The sequence below is a fragment of the Heterodontus francisci genome, unplaced genomic scaffold (genome assembly GCF_036365525.1).
Source record: "Heterodontus francisci isolate sHetFra1 unplaced genomic scaffold, sHetFra1.hap1 HAP1_SCAFFOLD_1038, whole genome shotgun sequence".
NCBI lineage: Eukaryota > Metazoa > Chordata > Chondrichthyes > Heterodontiformes > Heterodontidae > Heterodontus > Heterodontus francisci.
This window is the reverse complement of record NW_027141118.1, coordinates 45,396-64,227: the sequence shown is the minus strand read 5'-3', so window position 1 is coordinate 64,227 and position 18,832 is coordinate 45,396. Positions and strand designations below refer to the sequence as shown.

At 44.1% G+C, this 18,832-nt stretch overlaps 1 protein-coding gene across 1 annotated transcript in view; it reads left to right on the top strand.

Moving 5' to 3' along the window:
* Window positions 1-18,832, top strand: part of LOC137362158 (NACHT, LRR and PYD domains-containing protein 3-like) — a 69,737-nt gene that overhangs the window by 33,013 nt on the left and 17,892 nt on the right. Inside the window, exons 7-9 of the mRNA XM_068026644.1 lie at window positions 539-705; window positions 14,271-14,442; window positions 14,548-14,613. Coding sequence (XP_067882745.1) covers window positions 539-705; window positions 14,271-14,442; window positions 14,548-14,613 — 405 coding nt within the window. The remainder of the gene's footprint in view (window positions 1-538; window positions 706-14,270; window positions 14,443-14,547; window positions 14,614-18,832) is intronic.

Here is an 18,832-nt window from a genome sequence, read left to right as displayed (position 1 = left end):
ATGAATGAGGTTACAGCCATTTTGGGAATAGCGAAAAAATATTTAATCTTCTGTTTTCAACCTATGAGAAAACCTGTCAATTGTCTGTTTATTTGACCAATAGACACTCAGAGCACGAGCACATCACTTTAACCAAACACATTTTCAGTCAGTTGGAAGGTAAAGAGTGGGAACCACCCACACCCCTTATCACCGGTCAGTAACCACTAGAATCCCCAATCACTTTCTCCAATTTCTTCAATACTTTTCCCTGAAGGGTTTGTGAATATTGAGCATTCACCCTACCCATGTGTAGAGTGTTTATAAGTATGTAAGTATCTATCCAAAGTAAACATTATTTTCCATTCATGAGCACAATATCCGAACACATTAAGAGACATCTTTGTTGAGACTTATAGAATGTAGCACATGTGGTATGTTTGGGTTTTCAGAAGATGTTTGTCTCAGTGAAGGTTGTAGCCGTTTGTTATAAGAGGAAATGTCACATTCTGGATAGAATGTCGATAATATGTTTAGTTTTCTCCATTTGTGTTCACAGATCCGAACTCCACCATCACTGATTTCTTGACAAATTACGACGATTACCAGTTGTTCAAGTTGACAAAACTCTACTGGGACAGACTAGAACAGGCGATTGAAGAAGGAGTGGACAGAGTCAGCTCATTGGTAACATACGAGAGACATTTCAGTGGACAAGAACATGGGGTAAGTGAGAGAGACACAGAATGAGTTTGGATTATTTAAACACCACAGAACTAACAGGATATCAGATCTTATAATCATAGAATGTTACAGAAGAGAAACAGGTCAAATAGAAAAGAAATGGATAAACCTGAACATATTATGAATCTGAAACAATGATATGAAGAGGTGAAAATACCCAGCGGGTATTACCGGCATTTCAAGAACAAAAACAAAAATCTTCAAATGGATAAAATGTGAGACCCAAACAGGGAAACTAACCAGAAGCCAGCGATGGGGATTGAAAACCTGATGTTGTGCAGGGTTTATTCTCCCCCACACATCACCAATTCCAACTTCAGTGCAGGCACAATCTGGGCAGTAGAACTTGCTGTGGAGGGTCACTCCCCGGAAGAGCACTTTGGAAAATTCCATACAAACAGCCTGTAATGTTCTGTTAGTTCCTTTTAATGGAAGAGAAGTAAATGGGAATGAAAATCAGACAGGGTATATAATGGACGATGGATCTGCTACCACCTGCACAAGTTGAAAAACTAGTCTAATCTCAAGCATCTGTTTACCACCCATTAACATCAGTATCCATTCAATCTAGTCCCAATTTTATGATCATTCCCCATACTCTATCTTTCCTACTTTTTCACACACCAACAGAATTCTCCTGAATAAACATTTGCCCACTTGCTTCCACAGTAGTTTTTGGGAGTAAATTATGCTTTTTAAACACATTGTGTATATGAAGACATTTTTCCAAATTCAGTCTGAATGCATCAAATTTACTTAAATATTTGTTCTTTGGCCAATCAGTGAAAACTATAATCTATTTATTTGATCATTTCTCTTCAGAATCTGAAGACCTGCAGCAACTCCTCACTTAATCTGCTCACCCTCGAGTGGAATGAGCCCAAAGTTCTCAAATCCCTCACTGTAACAGTAATTCCACATTCCTCATTAACAGCATCCTAGTCACTCTACATGTCAGTTTTTCTTTCCCCGATGCTTTTACTTCCTATAAATGGCGCGTTTTAAAAACGGATGGAAGAAATTTACTGGCCCTGTGCTCTTGCTGTGAAACCTCACTGCAGAGAAATAGCAGGAAATTGAGCTCATTCAGTCTGTAATTTCCTGCCCCTATATTCTTGCTGTGGAACACCACAGCCTGGCGGAAGGTCAGGAAATTGAACATATTCTGTCTGTTATTTTCAGACAAATAGATTGACTTCTGCTCCATTTTGGTTATGGAAAGCATGACTAGGAGATAAAATGTTGTAGTTTAATGTTTTATAAGCAGCTGGATTTTGCAGTAGAAATAATAGTGAGGCTAACAGTGCTTGCCATTACTAACATTAAACTGGACAGTAACTTTCAGCGGCTGCACATGCCCAGTTAAATACAGAAATCTCTCAGTTTCTGTCTGAGATGCTGTGCTCCTCCAAAAGCTTCATTGGTGATTTACCATTGAACTGTGTGAAGTTGCTGAATTTACCGAATAGATACACTTTAAACTGGTCAGAAAAAATGTTACAGCTTGTTCATTCCAGTGTAAGTAATTTTTTAGCAGAGTGATAAATCTTAATTACTGCCAAACAACCTCGCTGGCATGGAAAAATGACTTTTACAATTGTGGAGTCTCGTTCCTTCAAATTTAAATTATTGTTGGAGATTAAAGAAAATAAATGCATTTTAATTGTTTTTACTTTTTCTTGCTGTCTCTTTTCCCTCTCTCCCGATCTAATTATTCTTTCCCTCTTGTTATTGTGCTTTCTGTACCTGGTTTGACATTGAATTAAATATCCAAACTGACACTTCCTGCTTCAGACTCTGTGCCGTTCATTAACAAATTTTCAATCTGACTGGTTAATCTTCCCCTGTTCACACAGGTTCCAGATGCTTTGTAAAGGGGTTTTTGTGTTTTCAGGAGTTGACTGAAAAGAACCTCCAGCACAACTGCCTATAAAATGTTGATGGACAAGTGCCAGTGTGCAGTCCATTCACCACAGATCACAAGATCCGTCTCATTGTTCTTTCGTTCTTTATTCGGTTTCAATTTTCCTCAAGTTAAATATTATGATGACTGATGACATTGTCATCTTTTAACACAAACCCTGTCTCCTTGCTGCTTCTTTCCATCTCCCTCCATAACCACTGTTTGAGGCTGCACCTAAATGTTCATAAATTCTGCATCCTATTTCCTCGGACTGGAGGAAGTTATATAGTGGGATTCCCCAGGGGTCAGTGTTGGTACCAGTGCTTTTCCTGATATGTATTAATGACCTAGGGTTGTGTGTACAGGGCACAATTTCAAAATTTGTGGATGACAGAAAACTTGAAAGTATTGTGAACTGTGCAGAGGACAGTGAACTTCAAAAGGATGTAGACAGGCTGGTGGAATGGGTGGACAAGTAGCAGGTGAAATTTAATGCAGTGAAGTATGAAGTGATACGTTTTGATAGAAAGAATGAGAGACAATATAAAATGAAGAGTGAAATTCTAAATGAGGTGCAGGAGCAGAAGGACCTGGGGTGTATGTGCAGAAATAATTGAAGGTGGCAGAGCAGGTTGAGAAAGGGGTTCACAAAGCATACGGGATCCTTGTCTTTATAATTAGGGGCATAGAGTACAAAAACAAGGCAGTTATGATAAACCTGTATAAAACACTGGTTCAGACTCATCTGGATATTGTGCCTGTTCTGGGCACCACCCTTTAGAAGAATGTGAAGGTATTAAAGAGGGTGCAGAGAAGATTCAGGAGAATGGTTCCAGGGATGAGGAACTAGAGCATGGCTACCCAACCCGAACCCGACGGGACCCACTGACATGTGTTGGGTTCGGGTTGGTTCGGGTCGCTCTTCCGGGTCCAGCATTCGGGCTCGGTTCGGGTTGGGCTGGGTCAGACACAGTGACAGCCAGTACGTCAAGGCGGGAAACACTCCGCACTCGTCTGCAGTGAGTGATTCCATCGAAGGTAGAGCACTACATCTTCAATAAATTTGATTATATTCCGGTGGTCGGGTCAGGCATGGGAAAAATGAAAGGCCTCGGGCTCAGCTCGGATGTAGTTCTGTTGGACTCGGGTCGGGTTTCATTTGCAGACCCAAGCAGGCCGTTACGAGGAACTTCATTTAGGTGGATAGATTGGAGAAGGTGGAGATGTTCTGCTTAGAGAAGAGAAGGTTGAGAGGAGATTGTTCAAAATCATGAGGGGTCTGGACAGAGCAGATAGGGAGAAATTACTCCTGTTGGCAGAGGATCGAGAACCAGAGGACACTGATTGTAGGTGATTGGTAAAAGAAACAACAGTGACATGAGGAAGAAGTTTTTTTATGCAGTGAGTGGTTAGGATCTGGAATACACTGTCTGAGAGTGTGGTTGAGGCAGATTCAATTGAGGCTCTCAAAAGAGAATTGGATAATTATCTGAAGAGATGAAGAAGAAAAAAAATTGCATGACTACGGAGAAAAGGCCAGGATGTGGGACTAGGTGAGTTGCTCTTGCAGAGAGCTGGCACGGACACGATGAACGAATGGCCTCCTGTCAAACAGTCCATGATACTGTGATTCTATTGGCCTCGAACTGAGCTTTCGATCCCATACCCTCCTCATCATAAATACACCATACTGCTGTTGTGCCTAATACGAGCTTACTCTTAAAGAACCCACGGAATCTGATTGGTGAAAGGTATATCAATATTTTATTCACACACTAAATCATCAAAGTACAACCTCTCACTACTTGCTCAGTATTCTACCCGCCAAGGCATGAGGTGATCAATCTCGGACTTGTGGCTGCTCTTCTCTGAGCCCTTGGCTCAGGGGTATCTTCTCGAGTGTTCTTCCCCGGGGTTCTCGTGCCTTTCCCAGTTTCAGTCAGGGATTAAATCTTGTTTCCAAGACCCTCCCCTCTCACTTACTCAAAGGGATCTGGTACAATGACAGAATGATAATTCCTTATTTGGCTCAGTGAGAACCTGTTCAACATTTTACAGTTTCCCATTGTCTACTATGAGTCTAATTATATCTGGTGTCCATGTTTATCTGTTATGTGCAAGGACAGTGTATTGGATCATCAATATGTCTTTTCAATGCTGTCTACAATTCCTCGGCCATCTGTGTGCTGTGGCCCCTTTCTACCCAGCCCCCCTATGCCTTAACACACTGTTCATTGTTGTGTGATTAGCCCCTTTGTTTCAACTAAGTTCTGATGTGCTTTTACTATATGTGTTTTTACTGGGTCTACACTGCTGTCTCCATTATATTGCCTGACTCAACTCCTATCTTAGCCCATCTGCTGATTAAACCATCATCCGTGTCTAAGTCATTAAACTCGATTATTTAAATGATTCCCTGACCAGCCTCCCGACTGTCACATTCTGTAAACTTCAGTTCATCTAAAACTCTGCTGCCTGTTCCCTGTCCTGTCCACGTCCTGCTCAGCTACCACTCGTTTGCTCACTCACTTATTGTGGTTCCTGATTCTCTAATGACTCCATGAAAGTTCACATGAAAGGTCATTGATCTGAAATGTTAACTCTGTTTCAGTCTCCACAGATGCTGCTTGACCTGCTGAGTATTTTCAGCATTTTCAGTTTTTATTTCTGACTCCAATTTAAAATCCCCCATTTCCAATTTAAATACCTTCATTGTCTTGTCCTTCCCTATCTCTGTAAACTGCTCTATCCCTGTAAACTTCTGGTGCCACTGGAATTCTCTGTTCCCTCTTACACTGGCCTCTGTGCACTCACCCAGCACCTAGTTCTTTGCCTTACCAATGGTGGCCGGAGATGGTAATGTCATTGAAGGAGGAAGGAAAGTGGTTAGACTGTCCCTTATTGGAGACAGAGAGTAGAAGTAGGAAGGTAAGGAGCATCAATGTGTGACTTGAGGTATGGTGCAGGAGGGAGGGCTTTAGATTCTTGGGCCATTGGGACCAGTTCTGGGCCAGGTGGCACATATTCAAAAGGGATGGGTTGCACCTGAACAGGACTCTTCTGTTAGGTGGATCGGCACCAGCATATAGAAGTAGAAAAGAGGAATGAGGTGCATAAAGGAACATAACCTAAAAATAGGAGCAGGAGTAGGCCATTCAGCCCTTCAAGCCCATTCCACCATTCAATGATATCATGGCTGATCTACTTCAACACCATTTTCCTGCACTATCCCCATATCCCTTGATGTTTTCAATATGTAGAAATCTATCAATCTCAGTCTTGAACATCCTCAATGACTGAGCCTCCACAGCCCTCTGGGGCAGAGAATTCCAAAGATTCACCACCCTCTGAGTGAAGAAATTCCTCCTCATCTCAGTCCTAAATGGCCTGCCCCTTATTCTGAGACTGTGTCCCCTGATTATAGACTCCCCAGCCAGGGGAAATATCCTTCCTGCATCTACCCTTTCGAACCCTTTAAGAATTTTGTATGTTTGAATGAGATCACCTCTCGTTCTTCTAAACCAATAACCTTTGCTTGGTCCAGTGTGCTCAACCATTTCTTGATGATATGTGAAGTGAATCAAATTGGTTGGAAACTGAACATTTAAATTCCCCACCTAGCCTAGGTTCTCTGCATTTTATATCCTCAGTGCATCCTCCATGTGCATTTCAACATGGAACAGAACTGAGTCTTCAGTTCCGGAGGGTGACAGGTTGTAATTAGCATGAGATTTCCATGCTCTAGTTTTACTGAATTCATGAGACTACATTGGGTCTGCAGTCAGTGTGGTAGATTCTCAGGGTCAGACCCAGCCGAGTGTATTCCACTGTGCCCCATTGCCAGTGCAACAGAACATACCCAGGGATGCTGTTGAAGGAGTCTGGGACGTTGGCCAATAAATGTGATTTCATGAGTATAACTTCACAGAATTGTTACAGTTCAGAAGGTGTCTGCACTGGCTCTCTGAATGAGCAATTCACCCAGTGCCATTCCTCCACCTTCTCCCCATAATCCTGCACATTCTTCCTTTCAGATAACAGTCTAATTCTCTTTTGAATGTCTTGATTGAACCTACCTCCACCACCCTCTCAAGCAGTACATTCCAGATCCTAACCACTCGCTACATGAAGAAGTTTTTCCTCGTGTCATTTTGCTTCTTTTGCCAATCACTTTAAATCTGTGTCCTCTCGTTCTCGATCTTTTCATGAGTGGGAACAGTTTTCCCATATCCACTCTGTCTCGAACCCTCATGATTTTGAATACCTCTATCAAATCTCCACTCAGTCTTCTCGTCTCCAAAGAAAACAGTCCCAACTTCTCCAATCTGTCTTCATAACTGAAGTTCCTCATCCCTGGAACCATTCTCGTGAATCTTTTCTGCACCCTCTTTGACACCTTCACATCATTCCTAAGGCGCAATACTCAGAACTGGGCGCAGTACTCCAGCTGAGGCTGAACTGGTGTCTTATACAAGTTCAGCATAACCTCCTTGCTCTTGTACTCCATACCCCTATTAATAAAGTCCAAGATACTGTGTGCTTTATTAACCGCTCTCACAACCTGTCCTGTCACATTCAATGACTTCTGCACATATACCCCCAGGTCCCTCTGCTCTTTCCTCTTTCACCTCTTTAGAGTTGTACCCTTTGTTATATTGTCTCTCCATGTTCTTCCTATCAAAATGAATCACTTCCCATTTATCCACATTTAACTTCATCTGCCATTTGTCTGCCCATCCCTGGGCCCTGTACACCAAGGTCGAAGTCATTAATTTATAACAGGAAAAGCAAGGGTCCCAATATTTATCCCTGGGGATCCCCACTACAAACCTTCCTCAAGCCTGAAGAGCATCCATTAACCACTACCCCCTGTTTCCTGTCACTCAACTAATTTCATATTCATGCTACTGTCCCTTTTATTCCATGAGCCATAATCTGTCTCAAGTCGCTTGTGCAGCATCATTTCAAATACATTCTGGGAGTCCATTTACACCACATCAACAACATTTCCCTCATCAACTCTCTCTGTTATCTGTTCAAAAAACTCCAGCAACTTAGTTAAACATGATTTTCTCTGAAGAAATCGGTGTTGGCTTTCCTTAATTAACCTGTATTTGTCCATGTGACTTAATTTGCTCTTGAATTATTGTTTCTCGGAGTTTCCCCACCACTGAAGATAAACTGACTGGCCTTTTCTTTACATCATTTTTTGAACTAAGATGTAACATTTGGAACTCCTGTTACGACCGAGGTGGGAGGAGTGCACAGTTTATTCTGGTTCCACTTCTCCATGGGTCACAACATATATTGAAATGTTTTCCCACTTACTGATATGGTCAATTATAGACTCTATTTTTATCCCAGAGTGAAACAAACCACCAGGTTTCTTTAATAAACAGCAAAGTTATCAGTTTATTATAAAACAAGTGTTAACCAATAATGAAGTAAAGCATCAGCAAATAGATTGAAATATGAAAGTTCCCTTTTGACCTTAGCCACTCACTCACTCACTCACTCACTCTCTCACTCACTCACTCACTCACTCACTCACTCACTCACTCACTCACTCACTCACTCACTCTCTCTCTCTCTCTCTCTCTCTGTGTATCTCTCTCTCTTTCTCCCTCCCTCTCTGTCTCTCTCCCTCCCTCCCTCCCTCCCCCTCTCTCTCTGTCTCTGTCCCTCCCTCCCCCTCTCTCTGTCTCTGTCTGTCTCTCTCTCTCTCTCACAGACACCAATTCAAAAGCGAAACCGACAACATGAGTTGACCTCCATCAATCTTGACCTGTCACTTCTTTATAAACAACTTCTCCAAGTGTCCAAAGTTCTCCTGTTTATTGAGCTGGAAGTCAGGTGGTTTCCCAGAGAGGCTTGTTGTTGTTGCTGGAAGTCAGGTGGTTTCCTGGAAAGACTTGTTTCCTCACAAGACCACTCTGTGCCCCTTTTAAAAAACATTCCCGGGGACAGTTTTTCAAAGTCAAGTGGCCTTTAAATGATCCATTTTGAAAACCCCAAAGTTTAACATTGCTTCAATCTTAACAAAAATGAATCATTAAAAAATATAGTTAACAAAGCACAGAGGCAGTTTCATAACACTCTCCAGTACTTTGGCACCACCCCTGAGTCTAAGGAAGACAGAAAAAGTTGGAATTAGAATTAGAACATTACAGCGCAGTACAGGCCCTTCGGCCCTCGATGTTGCGCCGACCTGTGAAACCATCTGACCTACACTATTCCATTTTCATCCATATGTCTATCCAATGACCACTTAAATGCCCTTAAAGTTGGCGAATCTACTACTGCTGCAGGCAGGGCGTTCCACGCCCTTACTACTCTCTGAGTAAAGAAACTACCTCTCACATCTGTCCTATATCTATCACCCCTCAACTTGAAGCTCTGTCCCCTCGTGTTTGCCATCACCATCCGAGGAAAAAGACGCTCACTATCCACCCTATCTAACCCTCTGATTATCTTATATGTCTCTATTAAGTCACCTCTCCTCCTCCTTCTCTCCAACGAAAACAACCTCAAGTCCCTCAGCCTTTCCTCATAAGACCTTCCCTCCATACCAGGCAACATCCTAGTAAATCTCCTCTGCACCCTTTCCACAGCTTCCACATCCTTCCTATAATGCGGTGACCAGAACTGCACGCAATACTCCAGGTGCGGTCTCACCAGAGTTTTGTACAGCTGCAGCATGACCTCGTGGCTCCGAAACTCGATCCCCCTACTAATAAAAGCTAACACACCATATGCCTTCTTAACAGCCCTATTAACCTGGGTAGCAACCTTCAGGGATTTATGCACCTGGACACCAAGATCTCTCTGTTCATCTACACGACCAAGAATCTTCCCATTAGCCCAGTACTCTGCATTCCTGTTACTCCTTCCAAAGTGAATCACCTCACACTTTTCCGCATTAAACTCCATTTGCCATCTCTCAGCCCAGCTCTGCAGCCTATCTATGTCCCTCTGTACCCTACAACATCCTTCGGCACTATCCACAACTCCACCGACCTTAATGCCATCTGCAAATTTACTAACCCACCCTTCTACACCCTCTTCCAGGTCATTTATAAAAATGACAAACAGCAGTGGCCCCAAAACAGATCCTTGTGGTACACCACTAGTAACTAAACTCCAGGATGAACATTTGCCATCAACCACCATCCTCTGTCTTCTTTCAGCTAGCCAATTTCTGATCCAAAGCTCTAAATCACCTTCAACCCCATACTTCCGTATTTTCTGCAATAGCCTACCGTGGGGAACCTTATCAAACGCCTTACTGAAATCCATATACACCACATCCACTGCTTTACCCTCATTCACCTGTTTGGTCACCTTCTCGAAAAACTTTGTGAGGCACGACCTACCCGTCACAAAACCGTGCTGACTATCTCTAATGAACTTATTCTTTTCAAGATGATTATAAATCCTGTCTCTTATAACCTTTTCCAACATTTTACCCACAACCGAAGTAAGGCTCACAGGTCTATAATTACCAGGGCTGTCTCTACTCCCCTTCTTGAACAAGGGGACAACATTTGCTATCCTCCAGTCTCCCGGCACTATTCCTGTTGACAATGACGACATAAAGATCAAGGACAAAGGCTCTGCAATCTCCTCCCTAGCTTCCCAGAGAATCCTAGGATAAATCCCATCTGGCCCAGGGGACTTATCTATTTTCACACTTTCCAAAATTGATAACACCTCCTCCTTGTGAACCTCAATCCCATCTAGCCTAGTAGCCTGAATCTCAGTATTCTCAACAACATTTTCTTTCTCTACTGCAAATACTGATGCAAAATATTCATTTAACACTTCCCCTATCTCCTCTGATTCCACACACAACTTCCCACTACTATCCTTGATTGGCCCTAATCTAATTCTAGTCATTCTTTTATTCCTGATATACCTAGAGAAAGCCTTAGGGTTTTCCCTGATCCTATCCACCAATGACTTCTCGTGTCCTCTCCTCGCTCTTCTTAGCTCTCCCTTTAGATCCTTCCTGGCTAGCTTGTAGCTCTCAAGCGCCCTAACTGAGCCTTCACGTCTCATCCTAACATAAGCCGCCTTCTTCCTCTTGACAAGCGCTTCAACTTCTTTCGTAAACCACGGCTCCCTCGCTCGACAACTTCCTCCCTGCCTCATAGGTACATACTTATCAAGGACACACAGTAGCTGCTCCTTGAATAAGCTCCACATTTCGATTGTTCCCATCCCCTGCAGTTTCCTTCCCCATCCTACGCATCCTAAATCTTGCCTAATCGCATCATAATTTCCTTTCCCCCAGCTATAATTCTTGCCCTGCGGTATATACCTGTCCCTGCCCATCGCTAAGGTAAACCTAACCGAATTGTGATCACTATCGCCAAAGTGCTCACCTACATCTAAATCTAACAGCTGGCCGGGTTCATTTCCCAGTACCAAATCCAATGTGGCATCGCCCCTGGTTGGCCTGTCTACATACTGTGTCAGAAAACCCTCCTGCACACACTGGACAAAAACTGACCCATCTAAAGTACTCGAACTATAGTATTTCCAGTCGATATTTGGAAAGTTAAAGTCCCCCATAACAACTACCCGGTTACTCTCACCCCTGTCGAGAATGATCTTCGCTATCCTTTCCTCTACATCTCTGGAACTATTCGGAGGTCTATAAAAGACTCCCAACAGGGTAACCTCACCTCTCCTGTTTCTAACCTCGGCCCATACTACCTCAGTGGACGAGTCCTCAAACGTCCTTTCTGTCGCTGTTGGCCTCTGCAATTTCCACTCTCACTTCCTGCGGTAACCTTGGATGCATCTCATCTGTCCCTGGTGATTTATCAACTTAAATATAGACAGCCTATCTAATACCTCCTCCTTATCAATTTTAAATCCTTCTAATGTATTAATGACCTCCTGTTCCATTGTGGTCTGGGCAGCAATATCTTCCTTGGTAAAGACAGATGCAAAGTATTCATTTAATACCTTAACTATTCCCCGTGCCTCCTTGCGTAAATCCCCCTTTTGGTCGCTAATCGGCCCTACTCGACCTTTGACCACCCTTTTACCATTTACATGCCAATAGAAGACTTTGGGATTCCATTTTATGTTAGCTGCCAGTCTCTTTTCATACTCTCTCTTTGCTTCTCTTGTTCGCTTTTTCACTTTCCCTCTGAACCTTCTATGTTCAGCTCTGGTTCTCCATTGTATTATTTATCTCATATCTGTCATAAACACACTTCTGCTTCTTCATCTCTATCTCTTTTGTCATCCAGGCAGCTCTGGATTTATTTGCCCTACCTTTATGCTTCAAAGGAAGATACCTTGACTGTGTCCAAACTATCTCTTCTTTGAAGGTAGCCCATTGTTCAGCTGCTGTTCTTCCTGCCAGCCTTTGATTCCAATTTATTTGTCCCAGGTACATTTTTACCCCATTGAAGTTGGCTTTACCCCAGTTAATTATTCTGACTCGAGATTTTTAAATTTTATTTAGAGATACAGCACTGAAACAGGCCCTTCGACCCACCGAGTCTGTGCTGACCAACAACCACCCATTTACACTAATCCTACATTACCCCATATTCTCTACCACATCCCCACCATTCTCCTACCACCTACCTACACTAGGAACAATTTACAATGGCCAATTTACCTGTCAACCTGCAAGTCTTTGGCTGTGGGAGGAAACCGGAGAAACCCACGCAGACACAGGGAGAACTTGCAAACTCCACACAGGCAGTACCCAGAACTGAACCTGGGTCGCTGGAGCTGTGAGGCTGCAGTGCTAACCACTGCGCCGCCCTAAATATTGGCCAGAGCCTCAGTTTAACATGACATCTGAAAGACGACACCTCTGACAGTGCAACACTCCCTCGGTACTGCACTGGAGTGAGTGCCTGGAGTGAGAGTTGAACCCACAACCTTTTGAATCAGAGGCAAGAGAACTACCAATGAAGCCACAAACACAGGACCACAGATTGTTCTTTATTCTTTTCAATTACCAACCTAAGCCTTATGATACAATAATCACTGTCCCCTAAATGTACTGCTACTTATATTTGATCCACTTGGCCCACCTAGTTCCCAGGGACCAGTTCGAGCAGGGCCTCCTTTCTCCTTGGACTGGAAACCTACTGCTGTAGAATATTTTCCTGAACACACTCTAGGAACTCTTGCCCCTCTCTGCCCTTTACACTTCTAATATCCCAGTCTATATTTGTACAATTAAAATCCCCCTTTGTAACTATCCTATAATTCTTGCATCTCTCTGTAATTTGTTCCTCTTCATCCTTTCCTGCTCGTTGGGTCCCATAGTCCACATCAAACAATGCAATTGCACCTTTTTTGTTCCTTATCTCCAGCCAAACAGATTTCATCCTTGACCCCTCAGGGATATCCTCTCTCTCCAGCACTGCAATGTTCTCCTTAATCAATATCTCCATTCCTCCCCCTTTTCTTCCTTTTCTATCTTTCCTGAACACCTTGCATCCAGGAATATTTAACACCCAGTCCTGCCCTTTGTCACACTCTTGTTGAGTAACGTGTGGTGCATCTCTCCCCGTTTTTGCACAAGTCCCAGATGTTAATGAGACGTTACAGGGCGACTGGACTCCGTTTTCCTTCATCATGTCCAAATCTGATGCTGAGGTGAAAACTAAGTGGCCAAATCTGTTTTATTCTAATATATCCACCTTTATCGAGGGAGTCAGGCCATTTCAGCAGCGACCGCATTCTTGAAGGACTGAAGTCATGTAGAGGCCAGACATAAAGGACATTAGGTTTTACGACAACCTTCATGAAAGCCGCTATACAGAGCTAAGCTGTTGATGAACGTCCTGACTACACAAGCCCCATTGCTCAATATGTTCTCCCAGTCAAGGTTTCCACTAACAGTGGGCATGTAAAATACTGGGAATCAAATGTATAATTAGTGAGGGACAAGTGATTGGATTTTCATTATTATTGGTTGATCCTCCTGAACGATAAATCAACAGTGGTTATTTCGATTAGTCGGTGGTCATTTCTCAGACAGTTTTCTAGCTGCTTCCCTCACTTCAGAATCAACCCTTCCCTGTCACTTGAGTTCTGATTCTCTGGTCTTTTATTTCTGAGTAAATCAGAAAGTGTGACAACAGGAAGTAAGTGTGAGTAACAAGTGGATCATTTTGTCAGTCAGTATCTGATGTCATGTTGGACACTGAAGGACAGAGAAAACTAATCCCATTAAAATTGCTGCAGATTCTCAGTGATTCCTCACTCTCCTGGAACAACTCTTCTGATTTCTATTTTGGTTCCATCTAATTTATTTCCATTAATGACTGAACCAAGATCAGAGATTGATAGATTATTGCTAACCCAGGGTATTAAGGGACATGGAGCCAAAGTGGGTGGATGGAGTTAGGGTACAGATCAGCCATGATCTGATTGAATTGTGGAGCAGCCTCGAGGAGTGAATGGCCTCCTCCTGTTCCCATGTTCCTAAGATGTTTCTAGAATATTCCGCTCATGTTCAGAATGGATCAGTGCCCAGCCCAGTGACTGCTTTCTGTGCTGAAAACCACTGGGAGATATCATCATTGAGCAGATCCTTTCCTTCTCATTCTCCATGTGTGTCTTTCACTCCCCTCCTCAATGTAATCATTATTATTCTTTGCAGAAGATCATTGAACTCACAGAGAAGGGAAACAGGGCAGACAGTTCCAAACTTCTCCTAAATCTGGTGATGGAGAAAGGCTCACGGGTCCGAAGGCTGATGTGGGAATCCTTTGTGAAAATGCGTCACGGAGTACCAAAGTTGGACAAAATACTAAAAGAAATACAGGAACTCGGTACGGTAAAATCACACACTGAATTCAACTTCAGATTCAAACACTGCAGAATTTACTATAATATTACACAAATCTGATTTCATGAAATTCAAATAATTTAACCAGGTTCTGATCCATTTGACTACATGAATATCGCACAGGGTTTATCCGAAGTATCCAATAACCTGAAAGGTAAGAGATGATACGGAGATTTCAAACTGTTTATTTCACTTTTGAGTGTCAGAATTTTTGACTGCATCCGTTTGTCAGAATCTGGGAATCAAATTCAAAGAATGTGCGAGCAGGATTGAACATTCCTCAAATTTGTCAGCAATCCTCATTATTCTGCATAGATTCAAGTTTCAATTTGTACAATTTCTGATGTAAGTTGTAAATATGTGGAATTGCCTTTATTTCACTCAATACAGTTGCAGATGGGCATCGCTTGTGAAGCCTTTTACTCACCTAAAAGGACCCAGATACACTGAAATCCCATACACACCTGGCAGGATCCTGATACACTGTGAAACCACATACACACCTGGCAGGATCCTGATACACTGTGAAACCCCATACACACCTGCAGAATCCTGATACAATGTGAAACCCCAGACACACCTGGCAGGATCCTGATACATTGTGAAACCTCATACACACCTGGCAGGATCCTGATACACTGTGAAACCCCATACACACCTGGCAGGATCCTGATACACTGTGAAACCCCATACACACCTGGCAGGATCCTGATACACTGTGAAACCCCATACACACCTGGCAGGATCCTGATACACTGTGAAAACCTATACACACACCTGGCGGGATCCTGATACACTGTGAAACCACATACACACCTGGCAGGATCCTGATACACTGTGAAAACCTATACACACACCTGGCGGGATCCTGATACACTGTGAAACCACATACACACCTGGCAGGATCCTGATACACTGTGAAAACCTATACACACACCTGGCGGGATCCTGATACACTGTGAAACCACATACACACCTGCAGGATCCTGATACACTGTGAAAACCTATAGACACACCTGGCGGGATCCTGATACACTGTGAAACCACATACACACCTGGCAGGATCCTGATACACTGTGAAAACCTATACACACACCTGGCAGAGGCCTGATACACTGTGAAACCCCATACACACCTGGCGGGATCCTGATACACTGTGAAACCCCATACACACCTGGCAGGATCCTGATACACTGTGAAAACCTATACACACACCTGGCGGGATCCTGATACACTGTGAAACCACATACACACCTGGCAGGATCCTGATACACTGTGAAAACCTATACACACACCTGGCGGGATCCTGATACACTGTGAAACCACATACACACCTGCAGGATCCTGATACACTGTGAAAACCTATAGACACACCTGGCGGGATCCTGATACACTGTGAAACCACATACACACCTGGCAGGATCCAGATCCACTGTGAAAACCTATACACACACCTGGCAGAGGCCTGATACACTGTGAAACCCCATACACACCTGGCGGGATCCTGATACACTGTGAAACCCCATACACACCTGGCAGGATCCTGATACACTGTGAAACCTCATACACACCTGGCAGAATCCTGATCCACTGTGAAACCCCATACACACCTGGCAGGATCCTGATACACTGTGAAAACCTATACACACACCTGGCAGGATCCTGATACACTGTGAAACCCCATACACACCTGGCAGGATCCTGATACACTGTGAAAACCCATGCACACCTGGCAGAATCCTGATCCACTGTGAAACCCCATACACACCTGGCAGGATCCTGATACACTGTGAAACCTCATACACAGCTGTCAGGATCCTGATGCACTGTGAAACCCCATACACACCTGGCAGAATCCTGATACACTGTGAAACCCCATACACACCTGGCAGGATCCTGATACACTGTGAAACCCCAGACACACCTGGCAGAATCCTGATACACTGTGAAACCCCAGACACACCTGGCAGGATCCTGATACACTGTGAAACCCCATACACACCTGGCAGGATCCTGATACACTGTGAAACCTCATACACACCTGGCAGGATCCTGATACACTGTGAAACCCCATACACACCTGCAGGATCCTGATACACTGTGAAACCCCATACACACCTGGCAGGATCCTGATACACTGTGAAACCCCATACACACCTGGCAGGATCCTGATACACTGTGAAACCCCATACACACCTGGCAGGATGCTGATACACTGTGAAACCACATACACACCTGGCAGGATCCTGATACACTGTGAAACCCCATACACACCTGGCAGGATCCTGATACACTGTGAAACCCCATACACACCTGGCAGGATCCTGATACACTGTGAAACCCCATACACACCTGGCAGGATCCTGATACACTGTGAAACCCCATACACACACCTGGCAGGATCCTGATACACTGTGAAACACCATACACACCTGGCAGGATCCTGATACACTGTGAAACCCTATACACACATGGCAGGATCCTGATACACTGTGAAACCCCATACACACACCTGGCAGGATCCTGATACACTGTGAAACCCCATACACACCTGGCAGAATCCTGATACACTGTGAAACCCCATACACACCTGGCAGGATCCTGATACACTGTGAAAACCTATACACACACCTGGCGGGATCCTGATACACTGTGAAACCACATACACACCTGGCAGGATCCTGATGCACTGTGAAAACCTATACACACACCTGGCGGGATCCTGATACACTGTGAAACCACATACACACCTGGCAGGATCCTGATACACTGTGAAAACCTATACACACACCTGGCGGGATCCTGATACACTGTGAAACCACATACACACCTGGCAGGATCCTGATACACTGTGAAAACCAATACACACACCTGCCAGAATCCTGATACACTGTGAAACCCCATACACACCTGGCGGGATCCTGATACACTGTGAAACCCCATACACACCTGCCAGGATCCTGATACACTGTGAAACCTCATACACACCTGGCAGGATCCTGATACACTGTGAAACCCCATACACACCTGGCAGGATCCTGATACACTGTGAAACCCCATACACACCTGGCAGGATCCTGATACACTGTGAAACCTCATACACACCTGGCAGGATCCTGATACACTGTGAAACCCCATTCACACCTGGCAGGATCCTGATACACTGTGAAACCCCATACACACCTGGCAGGATCCTGATACACTGTGAAAACCCATACACACCTGGCAGAATCCTGATCCACTGTGAAACCCCATTCACCCCTGGCAGGATCCTGATACACTGTGAAACCCCATCCACACCTGGCAGGATCCTGATACACTGTGAAACCCCATACACACCTGGCAGGATCCTGATACACTGTGAAACCCCATACACACCTGGCAGGATCCTGATACACTGTGAAACCCCATACACACCTGACAGGATCCTGACACACTGAAACCCCATACACACCTGGCAGGATCCTGATACACTGTGATACCCCATACACACCTGGCAGGATCCTGATACACTGTGAAACACCAGACACACCTGGCAGGATGCTGATACACTGTGAAACCCCATACACACACCTGGCAGGATCCTGATACACTGTGAAACCCCATACACACCTGGCAGCATCCTGATACACTGTGAAACCCCATACACACACCTGGCAGGATCCTGATACACTGTGAAACCCCATACACACCTGGCAGAATCCTGATACACTGTGAAACCCCATACACACCTGGCAGGATCCTGATACACTGTGAAACCTCATACACACCTGGCAGGATCCTGATACACTGTGAAACCCCATACACACCTGGCAGGATCCTGATACACTGTGAAACCTCATACACACCTGGCATGATAGTAGTGGTTTGATACAGCTGAATGGCTCGAACCAGATGGGTTTTTAGAACAACTCAGTAGTTTTGTTGTCAACTGTTAGTGAAACTTGTGTTTTCTTCCTGATGTGTTTAATTCGCTGAACTAAAATCCCCAGCTGGCATGTCTTCGGATCACGAGTGCAGGCATCTATATTACAAGTCCAGTAACATAACCACGGTGCTACTGTACTCAAAACAGACAGATCATAAACAATTTTGTTTTCGTGTGGAGCCTTTCATGACCATCGGACGTCCCAAAGTGCTCTACAGCCAGTGAAGTACTTTTGAAGCACAGTCACTGTTGTGATGTTGGAAACGTGGCAGCCAATTTGCACACAGTAAATTCCCAGAAACATTACAGAGTCATAACCCCACCGAAGGAGGCCATTTGGCCCGTCGTATCCATGCTGGCTCTTTGTAGAGAAATCCTGTTAGTCCCATTCTCTGGCCCTATGCCAATTGCCTCTTAAGTTTACTTCCCTCAAGTCCCCCATCTG